The 16927-nt window shown below is 44.9% G+C and overlaps 2 protein-coding genes across 3 annotated transcripts in view; one reads left to right on the forward strand and one right to left on the reverse strand.

Moving 5' to 3' along the window:
• Positions 1–16927, forward strand: part of LOC140374472 (importin subunit alpha-6) — a 136844-nt gene that overhangs the window by 103245 nt on the left and 16672 nt on the right. The window contains exon 2 of one of the 2 annotated variants that reach the window (XM_072461378.1): positions 13950–13997. The gene's annotated coding sequence lies outside the window, so the exon portion shown is untranslated. Of the gene's footprint in view, positions 1–13891; positions 13998–16927 lie in introns of those variants that run through there. The other variant, XR_011929093.1, reaches the window with a different exon arrangement.
• LOC140374593 (uncharacterized) lies at positions 10350–13486 on the reverse strand. The gene is made up of 3 exons (XM_072461526.1): positions 12750–13486; positions 11570–12025; positions 10350–11489 (listed from the first exon to the last, which is right to left on the reverse strand). The coding sequence occupies exons 1-3, from the start codon at positions 13431–13433 to the stop codon at positions 10698–10700; spliced, it is 1932 nt and encodes a 643-aa protein (XP_072317627.1). The 5' UTR covers positions 13434–13486; the 3' UTR covers positions 10350–10697.

The following is a 16927-nucleotide window of genomic DNA, read 5'->3' on the forward strand; positions in this document are numbered from 1 at the left end:
CGCATTCACCAAAACTCTCAGTGTTTGTCCTTTAGACATTTTAACAAAGTGTTTTTAGCTTTAGCTTCAGAGCTAACCACGCGAGGCTCCGCTGTTTTTCTCCCTCTAAATGCCATTGGTCCGGATCATCCGGAAGCTGGAGTCCACATAGACTGCATTACCCAGCATGCATCACCTTTACACATAGTGGAGGCGGGGCCATCAATCGATGGGCGGGGCTATACCTCCGGCTGGTTTATGCTATGGCCAGTGTGTAATAGTAATAATGATGATAACAATATCTAATAACTATTATCGTTAATAATTACTATAATTATTATTACAATAATAATAATTTGTAATCATTTCTTATTATAGCTTTCTACAACTGTCATACTAAAATAATCATTTTAATTAACACTAAATTGTATGCAAATAATCTAAAGAAACAAGATTGTTGTATTAGATTGAATGACTGCATTGTTTTTGTTGCTGATGCACATTTTAAACATTCATATCCATATTAATCTACAAACTATTGGGATTCTACAATGTTAAGGTTTCACGTGAACAGTCAATAATATTATATATAATTATTTAAGATAAGAATCTTTATTTGTCTCACAGTTCAAGAGCCGGAGGAGAAAACAGACAAATCACTTTGAATAATGGACTTCGATCACATGATGCAGTTAAAGCAACAAGAAAAACACAGTCCATTTGATTCAAAAGACAGAATTAGCTGCTGAACAAAATGATCTTCATTTGAGGAGCCTGTGTCCTCCTCCTGTAGGAGCCTCCTTCAGGTGGCTCTGGTTCATCAGCGCCTCCTTCAGGTGGCTCTGGTTCATCAGCGCCTCCTTCAGGTGGCTCTGGTTCATCAGCGCCTCCTTCAGGTGGCTCTGGTTCATCAGCGCCTCCTTCAGGTGGCTCTGGTTCATCAGCGCCTGCTTCAGGTGGCTCTGGTTCATCAGCGCCTCCTTCAGGTGGCTCTGGTTCATCAGCGCCTGCTTCAGGTGGCTCTGGTTCATCAGCGCCTCCTTCAGGTGGCTCTGGTTCATCAGCGCCTCCTTCAGGTGGCTCTGGTTCATCAGCGCCTCCTTCAGGTGGCTCTGGTTCATCAGCGCCTCCTTCAGGTGGCTCTGGTTCATCAGCGCCTCCTCCTTTAATAACCAATAAATAATCAGAACTTACAGCTCTTTTCATCAAAAATAACAATGCAATAAATGACTGAACAACTTTATTATGATCTTTTTATTTTACCTGGACATGTTTGGGTGAGCGTCTGTCGCCCTCAGAGACCACTCTGTGACGGGTGCTGACCCAGCCCCTGCCGCCCGGTGGTCCCTGGAGAAGCGAGTCCCAGGCGTGTGGGAGGATGACAGCACCCTCGTCTCCGTTCATTGCTGTTGTGCCTCGTTTCCTGATTTCCTGGCATTTGTTCCTTGTATTTTCGGTCAAATCTTGAAACGAATTTGCCATAATAAACAATAAAACAATAATAGCGTTGGACCAGCCCACGTTTGGACACAGGTCCACTCCAGGTTCTATAAAACATCTCCTGAACGTTCACTTCCTGTTCTGTGATCTCCTGAACGTTCACTTCCTGTTCTGTGATCTCCTGAACGTTCACTTCCTGTTCTGTGATCTCCTGAACGTTCACTTCCTGTTCTGTGATCTCCTGAACGTTCACTTCCTATTCTGTGATCTCCTGAACGTTCACTTCCTGTTCTGTGATCTCCTGAACGTTCACTTCCTGTTCTGTGATCTCCTGAACGTTCACTTCCTATTCTGTGAGTTCTCATGTGTTTAATCATCTGAACCTTTTGTGTAAAACTTTCATTGCAGATAGAACAGCTGTAAGGTCTTTCCCCTGTGTGTGTTCTCACATGTGCCAGCAGATTACCCTTTAGGGTAAATGTCTTCTCACAGGTTGAACAGCTGTAAGGTCTTTCCCCTGTGTGTGTTCTCACATGTGCCAGCAGATTACCCTTTAGGGTAAATGTCTTCTCACACGTTGAACAGCTGTAAGGCCTTTCACCGGTGTGTGTCCTCACATGTAAATCTAGATTATGTTTTAAGGCAAAAGTCCTCTCACACGTTGAGCAGCTGTAAGGTCTCTCACCCGTGTGTAACCTGATATGTACATCTAGATGGCCCTTTTGAGTAAATGTTTTCTGACAAGTTGAACAGCTGAATGGTTTCTCACCCGAGTGAACTCTAATATGTCGTTTTAATTTATGCACACTCTCAAACCCCTTTTGACACATGGGGCACAGGTGTTTCCTCCCCTGAGCTCCTTCGGCTGTTCCTGACACATCTTCTTTGTTCACCGCGTCACTCGTCTCAGGTGCAGACGTGTGTGTGGGACATGGACATGAGTTTTGTGCTGTTCCTCTGGATTTGATCTGGACTTGGTTGTCATGGTCTCCATCAGCCTCTGTCTCCATCTGTGCAGCTGAACAGCTGAATGGAGCTCTCCAGTCTTCATGGTCAGGGTCAGAGGAGTGTTCTGTCTCACTCTCACTCTCTCTGTGTGAATGTGTCTCCGTGGTGATGTCCTCTCCCTGTGTCTCCTCTCTGTGCTCAGGTGAGGACTCTTCAGTCTTCACACAGACAGAACTGGACTCTGGGAGCTGGAGAATATTGACAAAGTCAAGTTGGGAACATGATTTTCAAATCTGTGTTATCGTTGTGCCGAGAGCCAATCACACGCCTGCTTCATCAAGGAATGGTTTTAAGATAAGATAAGATATTCCTTTATTGTCCCACATGGGGAAATTTCATTGGTGCAACGCAGGTAGATACAGAGGTAGATCCAGAAGAACAGATCACTTATAGGAAGTCTGAAAAAGTAGAAGATCTCCTATAAATAAATAAAAACTGCCATAGACAAATAAATAAATAAATACCATTGCATGTGATCCCGACAGTAATTGCACATGAATATGTGTCACGACAGCACATAAACCATCTATATATATATATATATGTGTATATATATATATATATATATATATATATATATATAGATGTATAAATATATATATTGTATATATTGATGACATCACAGAGGGATTCTGGTTAAGAACTCAGCTCTATTTCCTGTATTTTTAAACTCTTATTTTTGCTGCTGTTCTTAGATTATTTTATTTTGCTGTATTATTCTAATCTAATATATCTAATCACACAATGTGTGTGCACGTGACTCACCTGCAGCAGGAGCTCCTCCTCCTGTTTGAGGCTCTGCTCCTCTTTAATGTGAGGAGGCTCCGGGTTCAGTCCCGGGTTCAGTCCCGGGTTCAGTCCCTGGTTCGGGTTCAGTGAGTCCAGCAGTTCCTGTTTCCTCTGGTTCTCCTGTTTGGAGCGACACAGTTCCTCCTCATACTCCGCTATCGTTCTTTCAAACAGCACAAATATCTCTTGCGCAGCCGCAGTCAGCCGCGCATTCACCAAAACTCTCAGTGTTTGTCCTTTAGACATTTTAACAAAGTGTTTTTAGCTTTAGCTTCAGAGCTAACCGCACATCGGGCTGTCTTTCCTTCACATACAGAATACTGGAGGTCTAGTGACATCCGCTGCTGTGGCATTTCCGGCGGCCATCTTGTAACTGTAGGAAGTGAAAAACAGGGCCACAAATGTCATTGTTCTTTAATAAATAAATGGTCTAAAATGTAGATGAAACTCTTTCTGTGTGGGTTAGGGTTTAGAGAACATTAAGTCAGAACATTTAGTGAATTGTCATGAAACAGCACAAGGCTAGCTTTTTTTATTTACACATATTACAGCGTGTTTGTGTTCTAATAACGTCACACCAACTTATATTCAAGTATTTTTAATCATCAAAAAGAAAAATACATTTAGTTTTTTTAAACAGTAGTTAGATTGATTTTTGACATTCAACAAAACACAAATATACAAACAATAATGTATACATTTAAAAGAATCTTGTTACAGAACATTGGCAGCTCCATGTTTACAGTTTGTAAGTTCTTTCTGTAGAATATAACTGACAGAACATGGTACGTAAAGGTCTAAACACGCTGCCTGTGATTATCCATCTGAAAGAGTTATTTTAGCGACACTCGGCTAATTCCCCATAAGAATGAATGGAGCAGGAATTGGAGCTCGGCGTTTTAAAGGCAACCGGAACTAGCCGCTCGGTGTTCGTGAAAAGGGCCAGTAGAATGGGCTCGGAAGCAGTGACGCTAACCCGGCTAACTCAGGGTTACTGCTTCCGGTCCAATTTTCTCTATCGATTCCTTTTTAATTCCTTTTTTATTTTAAGTCACGACAGACACACGTGTACAAAACGTAGGGGGGCAGGGCTCAGAATACTAATAAAACAGTAAATGAATATGTTACGTACAGAAAGTCTATCGATTCCCGACAGACACGAGACCTGTGCCGCCGGCGGCCATCTTGGTTCTTGTCGCTAATGTAACAAATGTAAATGCAAAACGAAAATCTGCATAAACTGCTCGGATATCATAACCATCCAACAACAAATGACGTTGTGCAAAAGTGAAGCTGCATTTTAGAATTCAAATGTGGTTTTGTGGTAGAGTTTTGTAAATGATGCTTATAAATGTTGTTATGACGTATGATGCTCATACGTCATAAGGCGCTGGTACAGCTGGCAGCCCGGTGTAAACGCTCTCTCTTCTTTCTCACACTTATTGTGCTTTATCTCCTATATTTTGTAAATATAATTAGTATATTTTTTCTATTTTACTGTACGATAGGGACACGCGCTGGAATAGTTTTTTTAATTCAACTGTTTTTGACTTTTTTCGGCTGGATTTGAGCGTTTTTCGTTGTGTTGTTGTGACGTGAGCTAGCTCCGAGCGAGCCCACCAGCCCCTCCCCGCGCGCCCTCCGGCCGCGCTAAAGTACGGCGTGTCGTCGGTACACGTTTATATACACGTTTATATGAAAGAGGAACTTCACGAACGATCGGGACACGCACTGGAATCGCTTTAAATTAACTTGTTTTGACTTTATTCGGCTGGATTGAGTGTTTTCGTCGCGTCGTTGCGATGTGTCTTGGCTCTGAGTCCCCCGGCTCCGGCCCCGCCCCCCGCCTGGCGCCGTACCGCGTTTACACAAAGGAGGAACTCATGAAACTGCGGAGAACAGTCGTCTTACCCGGAGATCGTCACGTTATCCCGGCGGACATCCTAAAGAAAACGCAACGAGGCAGACGGGCTGGACGTAAACTCCGAGAGAAGAGAGGGACAAACAGGAAGTCGGTTCCCGCCGTAGTCATGGGTAACGTGAGGTCCCTTCAAAATAAAATGACGGAAATAGCGAGCCTCATGCGGTCCCAGAGGATTTATAGGGACAGCAGCGTCTTGATTTTCACAGAGACCTGGTTAACAGCAGAAATGCCAGACTCTATTGTAGGTTTGGACAATTTTCATCTGCTGCGGGCGGACAGAACGAGAGAATGCTTGAAGAAAAGAGGTGAAGGTCTGGCGGTGTATGTGAACACGAGCTGGTCCAAACCCGAACACTGCACAGTGAGGGAGCAGCTATGTAACAAGGATATTGAACTATTGGCTATTGGCATGAGGCCATATTATCTGCCCCGGGAGTTCTCACATGTGATTTTGATCGCAGTCTATGTGGCCCCGTCTGCCAATGCTGAAAATGCTTGTGAAGCACTGCTCTCCTGCACTTGTAGGCTGCAAACACAGCATCCACAGGCTCTCTTCCTCATCTCTGGTGACTTTAACCACGCTTCTCCCTCTTCTGTCCTACCAACATACACCCAGTATGTTACCTGCCCCACCAGAGAGAATAGAACATTGGACTTGTTTTTTGCCAACACCAAGGAGGCTTATTCTTCTTCCCCCCTCCCTCGCCTGGGCAGCTCGGACCACAACCTTGTACATCTGAGGCCTGTGTATGAACCCATCGTGCGCAGGCAGCCAGTGGTGTCCCGTGAGGTGAGGATGTGGTCTGCTGAGAGCGAGGAGGCTCTGAGGGACTGCTTCAGCACCACTGTCTGGACTGAGCTTTATGACCCACATGGGGAGGACATCAACACCATCACAGAGTGCATCACGGACTACATCAACTTCTGTTTTGAGAACATTGTTCCCTCCCTGACGGTGCGGTGTTTCCCAAACAAAAAGCCATGGATTAACCGTGAACTGAAGGCTCTGCTGAAGGAGAAGAAGAGAGCCTTCAGGTCAGGGAACAAGGAGGAGCTGAGGACTGTGCAGAAGGAGCTGAGGAGGAAGATCAGGCAGGCTGAGGCCGGCTACAAGAGGAGGATGGAGGAGCAGCTGCAGCAAAAGAACATTCAGGGAGTGTGGAGGAGCCTGAAAACAATCTCGGGCTTCAAAATCCCCCCTGCCGAGACAGAGGGGGATCTACAGTGGGTGATGATTTAAATGCTCACTTCTTGAGGTTTGATCGGTCACCCGCCCCTCCCCCTGCACAGCTGCATGCTCCCTCTTCCACAGCTGGACAATGCCCTGCATCTGTTCCTCTTTGCTTATCTGCCCCGGACCATCAGCTCCCCACTTCGCCTGGACTCACCCATCCCCCCAGCACACCGTCCCCCTGCCAACCACTGACTGTCACAGCAGCACAGGTGAGGAGTGAGCTGAAGAGGATTAAAGTGAGGAAGGCAGCAGGACTTGATGGCATCAGCCCCAGGCTCCTTAAGTCCTGCGCAGATGAACTGTGTGGAGTTATGGAGCATATCTTCAACATGAGCCTGAAGCTGAGGGTGGTACCACAGGTCTGGAAGACCTCCTGTCTGGTACCTGTGCCTAAGACACCGCGCCCCAAAGACCTCAACAGCTTCAGGCCAGTGGCTCTCACGTCCCACCTGATGAAGACACTGGAGCGGCTAGTCCTGGACCACTTCCGCTCCACCGTGAGCTCAGCCATGGACCCGCTGCAGTTTGCATATCGGTCTGGCATCGGAGTGGAGGACGGTGTCATCTCCCTGCTGCACCGCTCTCTCTCTCACCTGGAAAAGCCTGGCAGCTCTGTGAGGATTCTGTTCTTCGATCTTTCCAGCGCCTTCAACACCATCCAGCCGCTGCTCCTGAGGGACAAGCTGGAGACTGCTGGTGTGGAGTATGACCTGGCAGAGTGGATCCTGGACTACCTCACAGACCGACCCCAGTTTGTGAGAGCCCGGGACTGTGTGTCTGACACTCGGACCTGCAGTGTGGGGGCGCCCCAGGGCACTTTCCTCGCGCCCTTTCTCTTCACCCTTTACACTGCAGACTTCAGACATGACACGGACAGCTGTGTCCTGCAGAAGTTCTCTGACGACTCTGCCATCATCGGACTCATCACGGACGACGATGACGCGGAGTACAGAGGACTGGAGCAGGACTTTGTGGACTGGTGTCAGCGGAACCACCTCCTCATCAACGCGGGGAAGACCAAGGAGATGGTGGTGGATTTCCGCAGACGCCACCCCACTGCCCCCTCACCAGTGAACATCCAGGGACGGGACATTGAGAGAGTGGACTCATACAAGTACCTGGTGTTCATCTGAACCACAAACTGGACTGGACTCATAACACAGACGCACTGTACAGGAAGAGCCAGAGTCGGCTCTACCTCCTGAGGAGACTCAGGTCTTTTGGAGTGACAGGGCCACTCCTGAAGACCTTCTACGACTCTGTGGTGGCATCGGCTCCTGTACGGTGTGGCCTGCTGGAGCAGCAGCATCACAGAGAGGGAGAGTAGGAAGCTGGACAGAGTCATCAAGAAGTCCAGCTCCGTCCTGGGCTGTGCTCTGGACTCGGTGCAGGAGGTGGGGGACAGGAGGGTCCTGGCTAGATTCACATCTATGCTGGACCATGAGTGTCGCCCCCTGCAGGACACTCTCTCTGGAGAGCAGCTTCAGTGAGAGACTGATCCACCCTCGATGTGTGAAGGAAAGGTTCCGTAGGTCTTTCCTTCCTGCTGCTGTCAGACTTTATAACAAAAACTGTTAGTACTGAACACTCGCAATACTGACCTAACCATGTGCAATTCTGTCATATGTGCAATTGCTGTTGGAATTCATGTGCAATTCATGTGCAATTACTATGAAATTCATGTGCAATCTATGTGCTGTCGTGACACATATTCATGTGCAATTACTGTCGTGACACATGCAATGGTATTTATGTATTTATTTATTCATTTGTCTATGGGAGTTTTTATTTATTTATAGGAGATCTTCTACTGAAAATGTTTTTCAGACTTCCTATAAGTGATCTGTTCTGTTCTTCTGTATCTATCTCTGTATCTTCCTGCGTTGCATCAATGAAATTTCCCCATGTGTGACAATAAAGGAATATCTTATCTTATCTTAAATGGTTAGCATCGGTGGTTAGCATTCAGGTCAAGCAGAATGGACTCTTTTAGAAACATAAACGTTCCCTGTGCGTGGTAAAAGCGCTTCTCTAAATATAAGTTATGTTTTTGTGATTTTGAGCTTTTAGTGTTCACTTTGAGGGTTTTTGTCTGTTAAAAGTCTGCGTAAAGCCGCGTAAAAGCCGCTCAAAGCCTCGATATCTGCACTGACAGTGAGACGTTTTCAGGCACAAACCAACACCTTTCATTTTGCGTTTACAAAAAGTACAAAAAGTAAACACTCGTTGGTTCCCGTGGAAACAACTGGGGAATGACATGCAGCAAACTGTCGAGGGCCGGTTTCAGCCCCACACGTGTTAACGACTTTACAAATGAGCAGAATACTTCACTGGAGAAACCACTTTGTAAGTCAAAGCTAATGCTAATGCTAATTTTGAGGGCAAATAAATATAAACGTAAGACTAATTAAAATAACTAACTATTAATAATATATCATTAAAACAATCAGGTAGTCTTTATTTAGTTTTATTTTTCTTATTTTACGTTTTAAATCAAAGATAGCATTAGCTGTGAGAGACAGTTAGCATGCTAATCGCTGCCGTCTGTTTTTTCTTTCCTTTGTTTCTATAAAGGGTTTTTATGATAAAGAGCACAACATTTAATTTTTCTATGGTCATTATTGAAACCACAAACTCAAACATTTCGACTAGTGGCAAAATAATGCCAATTTTACTTTTATTGTTTAAGTGGCTTTGTTCAGCGCTCATATTATTCAAAACAGCATTTTATTTTTCAATTACACATTATTTTTACAGAGTGAAGCAATAATTGTGCAGTTATGTGTTTCTATGAACATTTTTCACAGACTTCCAAAGAACAAACCGGTTAGATGTACAGAGTCCCATTAAAAATATGAAAAGCAAAAAAAAGGATTTACACATATTTTTACACAGTTCAGAGTCAAACAGAGTTAAAAATACAGCTGCAAACAGGGGAATAAAAACAGTCACACACAAGGTTAAAACACTGACGAGTGTACTGGCGAGTGAACTGGCGAGTGTACTGGCGAGTGTACTGGCGAGTGTACTGGCGAGTGTACTGGCGAGTGAACTGGCGAGTGAACTGGCGAGTGTACTGACGAGTGTACTGGCGAGTGTACTGGCGAGTGTACTGACGAGTGAACTGGCGAGTGAACTGGCGAGTGAACTGACGAGTGTACTGACGAGTGAACTGACGAGTGAACTGACGAGTGAACTGGCGAGTGAACTGACGAGTGTACTGACGAGTGTACTGACGAGTGTACTGACGAGTGTACTGGCGAGTGAACTGGCGAGTGTACTGGCGAGTGAACTGACGAGTGAACTGACGAGTGTACTGACGAGTGTACTGACGAGTGAACTGACGAGTGTACTGACGAGTGAACTGACGAGTGTACTGACGAGTGTACTGACGAGTGTACTGACGAGTGAACTGACGAGTGAACTGGCGAGTGTACTGGCGAGTGTACTGGCGAGTGTACTGGCGAGTGTACTGGCGAGTGTACTGGCGAGTGTACTGACGAGTGAACTGACGAGTGTACTGACGAGTGAACTGACGAGTGAACTGGCGAGTGTACTGACGAGTGTACTGGCGAGTGAACTGGCGAGTGAACTGGCGAGTGTACTGACGAGTGTACTGACGAGTGAACTGACGAGTGTACTGGCGAGTGAACTGACGAGTGTACTGGCGAGTGAACTGGCGAGTGAACTGACGAGTGAACTGACGAGTGTACTGGCGAGTGAACTGGCGAGTGAACTGGCGAGTGAACTGACGAGTGTACTGACGAGTGAACTGGCGAGTGTACTGGCGAGTGAACTGACGAGTGTACTGACGAGTGTACTGACGAGTGAACTGACGAGTGTACTGACGAGTGTACTGACGAGTGAACTGACGAGTGAACTGACGAGTGTACTGACGAGTGAACTGACGAGTGTACTGACGAGTGAACTGACGAGTGTACTGACGAGTGAACTGAAGTGTACTGACGAGTGAACTGGAGAGTGTACTGACGAGTGTACTGACGAGTGTACTGACGAGTGTACTGACGAGTGTACTGAAAAGTGTACTTACGAGTGTACTGACGGGTGTACTTACAAGTGTAATTACAAGTGTAATTACAAGTGTACATACAGGTGTACAGACAGGTGTACTGAAAAGTGTACTACAACAGCCTGTGAGTAAGAAAGAAGTTCAACATCAAGTACAGGAGCTTTAACCACAGAAGCCTCGAGTTCACAGAGGTTACATATTTGATTGCAATGCTTAATTGTATTGTCCCGGTTGTAAATAAAATAAATAAAATATTGAAGATCAGGATTTTCGCTCCTAAAACTGTTACACGTTCAGTTACTTTCTGTCCTGTGAGTTTTCATGTGTCTTTTCAGTTTAAAGTTGAGCGTAAACCCTTTGTTACAGATGGAACAGATGTAAGGTCTTTCACCCGTGTGAGTCCTCACGTGTGCCAGCAGATGAGTCTTGTCCGAAAATGACTTGTCGCACATGGAACAACTGAAAGGCTTCTCGCCCGTGTGTGTTCTCACGTGTTTATTTAGAGAGATTTTATGGGAAAACGTCCTCATACACGTTGAACAGCTGTAAGGTTTTTCACCCGTGTGTGTTCTCGCGTGTACAAGTAGATTCACTTTATGGGAAAATGTCCTCATACATGTCGAACAACTGAAAGGTTTTTCCCCTGTGTGCGTCCTCACGTGTGTATCTAGACTGCTCTTTTGAGTAAATGACTTCTTACATATGGTACACCTGAATGGTTTCTCTCCTGTGTGAACTCTAATGTGGTTTAGTAAGATTCGTTTTGTCTGGAATCTCTTTTGACACACGGGGCACTGGTGTTTCCTGCTCTCAGCTCCTTCAGCTGTTCCTGGCACATCTCCTTTGTTCACAGCGACACCCGTCTCAGGTGCAGACGGGTGTTTGGGACATGGACCAGAGTTTGTCGCAGCGGCGCCTCTGGCTTTGAGCTGGACTTGGTTGTAGTGGTCTCCAACAGCCTCGGTCTCCATCCGTGCAGCCGAACAGCCGAAGGGAGACCAACAGCCGAATGGAGCTCCCCAGTCTTCATCGTCGTCAGTGTCCCGCTCTTCTTTCTTCACACAGACCGCACTGAACTCTGGGAGCTGGGGAATAACGGCACAAAAGCACAATCAGTTTAAGTGTTTGATGAGACGCTGTGCATGCATGAGAGAGATCTTTGCACCGGGCGGAGATCTCTGCACCGGGCGGAGATCTTTGCACCCGGCGGAGATCTTTGCACCCGGCGGAGATCTTTTTGCACCAGGCGGAGATCTCTGAACCCGGCGGAGATCTCTGAACCCGGCGGAGATCTCTGAACCCGGCGGAGATCTCTGAACCCGGCGGAGATCTTTGCACCGGGCGGAGATCTCTGCACCGGGCGGAGATCTTTGCACCGGGCGGAGATCTTTGCACCAGGCGGAGATCTTTGCACCGGGCGGAGATCTTTGCACCAGGCGGAGATCTTTGCACCGGGCGGAGATCTTTTTGCACCGGACGGAGATCTTTTTGCACCGGGCGGAGATCTCTGAACCCGGCGGAGATCTCTGAACCCGGCGGAGATCTCTGAACCCGGCGGAGATCTCTGAACCCGGCGGAGATCTCTGAACCCGGCGGAGATCTTTGCACCGGGTGGAGATCTCTGCACCGGGCGGAGATCTCTGAACCCGGCGGAGATCTTTGCACCAGGTGAAGCTCAAGTGCTGATGTTAGACTTTATTAAAACATTCAAGGAAAATGGTCCTCTTACCTCATTCACAACCCTCTCAATGTCATATAATTAAAAACCCCGGGTAAGTCCTGATTAAAGTTTGGAGGAAAGTGGTTCCACAGCAGCAGCTTTTACAGTTGTGACTCATATTTATAATTTGTTAACTGTGAATATTTGATACATTCATATAAACTTATGGCCAAAAATAGAACTGAATTTCAGAATCAGAAAAGGTTTATTGCCGTTGTCAATGAACAGAATTCACAAACATAGGAACTTATCTTGGTGATTCGGTGCAAAACAAAACAATTTAATATTATGTTTGTTTGTTTTTCTATCCTAAATCGAGCTGAATAATTATGATTTATTTATTTAATTAATTGCCTAAATGAATGAATTAAACAAAATACAAATTCTGGGATGCCCATCGAGGCAACAGTTGTAATTTTGAGCATTACAAAAATACATTGAATTTAATGAATTAAATTGTGTGCTCAAATACAGCAATGTATCCCTCTGTATCCACCAAAAGAAAGAGTAACTGTACCAGGTTAGAAAACAATTATCATTAACAGGGATAATGTATATTAATGAACATATGATACATGTAAATATACCAGACTTTAGCCACAGACTAGTTTCCATCACAACTCACCTGCAGCAGGAGCTCCTCCTCCTGTTTGAGGCTCTGCTCCTCTTTAATGTGAGGAGGCTCCGGGTTCAGTCCCAGGTTCTGTCCCTGGTTCAGTCCCGGGTTCAGTCCCGGGTTCAGTCCCTGGTTTAGTCCCTGCTTCGGGTTCAGTCCCGGGTTCAGTCCCGGGTTCATTCCCTGGTTCAGTCCCTGGTTCAGTCCCTGCTTCGGGTTCAGTCCCGGGTTCAGTCCCTGGTTCAGTCCCTGGTTCAGTCCCTGCTTCGGGTTCAGTCCCGGGTTCAGTCCCTGGTTCAGTCCCTGCTTCGGGTTCAGTCCCGGGTTCAGTCCCTGGTTCAGTCCCTGCTTCGGGTTCAGTCCCGGGTTCAGTCCCTGGTTCAGTCCCTGGTTCAGTCCCTGGTTCAGTCCCGGGTTCAGTCCCTGGTTTAGTCCCTGCTTCGGGTTCAGTCCCGGGTTCAGTCCCTGCTTCGGGTTCAGTCCCGGGTTCAGTCCCGGGTTCAGTCCCGGGTTCAGTCCCTGGTTCGGGTTCAGTGAGTCCAGCAGTTCCTGTTTCCTCTGGTTCTCCTGTTTGGAGCGACACAGTTCCTCCTCATACTCCGCTATCGTTCTTTCAAACAGCACAAATATCTCTTGCGCAGCCGCAGTCAGCCGCGCATTCACCAAAACTCTCAGTGTTTGTCCTTTAGACATTTTAACAAAGTGTTTTTAGCTTTAGCTTCAGAGCTAACCGCACATCGGGCTCGGCTGCGTCTCCCCGATGGCAATGTTTCCTCCCAGAAGAACACTAGAGGAAAACTCTGCCGTGGCATTTCCGGCGGCCATCTTTTAACTGTAAGAAGCAAAAAATAAAGATTGAATGACCAAATAGGAAAAATAAGTCTCCCCCCTTGTTTTATGAATATGTATAATACAAAAAGTGATAACTAGCCGCTCGGTTTCATAAAAAGGAAGTAGATCCATGGCTTATCTCTATGGCAACTTCCAGAACTTCGGCAAACTTCAAAACGGAACTCACCGCCCCAATTCCATTTTATTCCATTGACATTCAACTACACACATTTACGATGTGTGGATTAAAAAATAAAATAAATACATTTTCTCCGTGCCAGCCTGCTCCGGAAGTCCCGCCCTCGCGACTCCCCTCCGGGCGGAAGTGCTCTCTTCTGTTGACGCCTGGAACTTCTAGCGTGTCGCCATTTTGCTCCTGGAGAAGTGAAGAGGTTATTCTCTCAAAAGCAGCTCACCGCACACCAGGTATTTGAAGAGTTACGTTATTACAGTCGCGTTACGCTGTATGCGCGCGAAAAACGCAAAAACTACCGATTTCACCCGTATTTCTGACAGAAATCGGGCACAACGCAGCGTTAGCTTTACGGCTAAAGTCAATGCTAACCCACCTCTATGTAGAAAACATTTGCATTTGCGCTTATTAAATACATTTGAACATGTCGCGCGTGTTTGTATTCAAGCACGAGGTCACATTTAGTGCGTTTTAGTCTCAGGTTTGTCCCAGATTAAGCCCGTGTTTGGCTCTTAGCTGCTGTGTTAGCTAGGGATGCGTACCGTTCCGCAGGACCGGATCCGGACTTGTAAAAACGTTTCGGTTCAGGTCCAAAAAAACCGAAACCCCGGTGATTCGGTTCTGGACTCATTAAAACCACCACTCATTCTATATCCTTTACGTTCTAGAATCTAAACCATCCTAAACCTTCCATAGATCGCGAAATTTGCGCTGGAAAAGACGTAAACACTGACATCGCTGTCAATGACCCGGAGCCATCAGCGACGCACGCGTCTTCCGCGCGGCAGAAGTTGAAGCCGGCGCAATGAGTTTAAAGACGCGAGAGACCGAACATTCGGGAAGATCGCTGGCTTAATTGAACCGTCGCCGCTTGTGCCGCTCCGTGAGTTAGTTTAAGACGTTAAAGGAGCGGGTTGTGCTTTGGTTTGGGTGTAAATATTGTAACTTCTCGCTCAGGTCAGTAATGCTGGTTTAGTGCTCACAAGTTGTCACTTTATTTCTTGAACAGTAACCATGGTGATGGAACAGGAACATCAGAAACTACCTCGTCTCCTGAGCCGCTCTTAGCTCCGCCCCAGAGACCACACGCACGCGCACTAGAGACTAGGGTCGTTACAATATGAATAAAATAACTAGCATGCAATCAATGCAAGCAATAGCATGTTGTGGTGTGATGTAGCATTTATTTAGGTGGGTTAATGTGCAATATACATATTTATACATCTAAGTAAATACTAAGTCAAAGTAATATTGTTTAATAGTATTTGTATTCTACAGTTATTAAATATGGGCTTGTGTTTAATGCTGTTAATATGATGTATTGTGTGTAGTGTAAAATATTTTCATATTCTATTTTTGATACAGCTAAGTTGATTGATTTATAGTGGTTCTAGTTTTTGAAGGTTTTTACGTGACTTTGATGCCAATGGATCTGCAAAATTAAAGAGTGTAAATGTATCTAAAGCATTAAACTTCAGGTGTGGGAACAGCCCAGTCAAACCAGTAACACACTGGACAAACATAGTATCGGCTGAAACAGCTGCTCCAATACCAATACTCAACTTGCTCTTGTTCCTCTAGTAAAACACATGAATGTGTGTTAGCTAGTTAGCAGCTTGTGATTTGTAAGTTGGAACTTCTGTTAATAAACAGTGAATAAACCAGATAAATTGAGTTTATTCCAGTCTGCAGTTAAGCCTTGTGTTTTGATAGTCGTCCTCGTTCATGTGTCTTCAACTTAATTTAGCCAAGTGTCTTGTGTTATGCTGTTATAACATTATGCAAAAATGGCATGAGTTCAGCCGGACTCATTAGGTCCGGACCTGAACCTAAACCTCTGGATTCGAATCCGGACTTGAACCTGAACGTGGGTTTAGGTATGCATCCCACTGCTAGCTGTAGTAGCGACTTATGCTAACGTGAACTTGTTACTATTTGACCGTCTTTACGTCCCAAATACAAAGGTAAAGAGTCGCACGATGGTAAACACGGTAAAAGTGTACGAATGACACGAAAGAAGACAGTTTATTAAAGTATAAACCCCGCGATGTTTATGACACCGTAAGTCTGCGTCTGGAGCGTTTTGTTTTCCGAAGCTGGAGCTTAAATAAAACGGAAGAAATGCAAACTTTCTATACCTTTGTGCATCTTTATAGTCAAATGGACGTTTATTTCAGTTGTACTTTCAGTTACCTAGTTGTTTTCTCATTGATAGAAGTCATTTCTATTATAAAGACTGTGGCATTAATCCTAATGTCAAAAAGGGAAAACACACGTAAATATTCTCTGTTCAGAAGCTTTCAGTCGCAACGTTTCAAACTAAAATGAGATCAAAATCATAATTAATTAATCAAAATAATCACTGACTTGCCGATTACTAGAATAACTGTTATTTGAGTCTACAATAGTCATCCATAATCAGTACGTGGGTTGGATGTGACGTACGTTTTGGCGTTTTTAAAAGTTAAAATTTAAAATGTAACTCGTCAGTTTCACAATTTGAACATGAAACAAAAAAACAACAGTTAAAATGTGGTTAAACTGTAAAACTTATTTTCTAACTTCTCTCGAATGAGTCGGTTAATACACGTCTTTTCATCTCTACTTTTAAATCTACAATAAAATAAAGGTTTAAAGCCGTAATCCAAAGTGTTTCCTGTGATGTTACGAAGAAAAACACACATTTTTTGTAGTTGGTGTAATATTTTTATTTTACACACAAACTTGAAGCTCCGGGTTCAAGGTTTAAGACAAAATAAATTAACTATTTTTATTTTTGTGAAATCCTACGTTTTGTTAACATTTTGAACGTGTTTCAGTTTCATTTGAATGTCCAGCTTCAAGTGAAATGCGTTCTAATTGTTAAAATAATGTGGATTTTACACAATCGTTAAAGTAAACAAACACTACAGGCATATCATTTGAACAATAATCATCATCATAATGTTGTACACTGTAGTCATGAGCGGGCACGTGTTAAGCCGGGTTTACGCCGACTCTGGACGTCAAGATTATTAGTTTAATCTTAAAAATCATGATTATTTTGGTCACATTACAATCGTGAGCACCAAAACATAATTTATCGTCTAAAAATGGAGCTAAACGTAAAGAACCTTTTTATCTGTCTGTTTTTGTCACGTTTAACTTCATTATGTCTTTCTGA

The sequence above is a fragment of the Eucyclogobius newberryi genome, unplaced genomic scaffold, assembly GCF_026437365.1.
Source record: "Eucyclogobius newberryi isolate DKJ021-1_F unplaced genomic scaffold, fEucNew1.0.hap1 SCAF_3, whole genome shotgun sequence".
NCBI classification, from domain to species: Eukaryota; Metazoa; Chordata; class Actinopteri; order Gobiiformes; family Gobiidae; genus Eucyclogobius; species Eucyclogobius newberryi.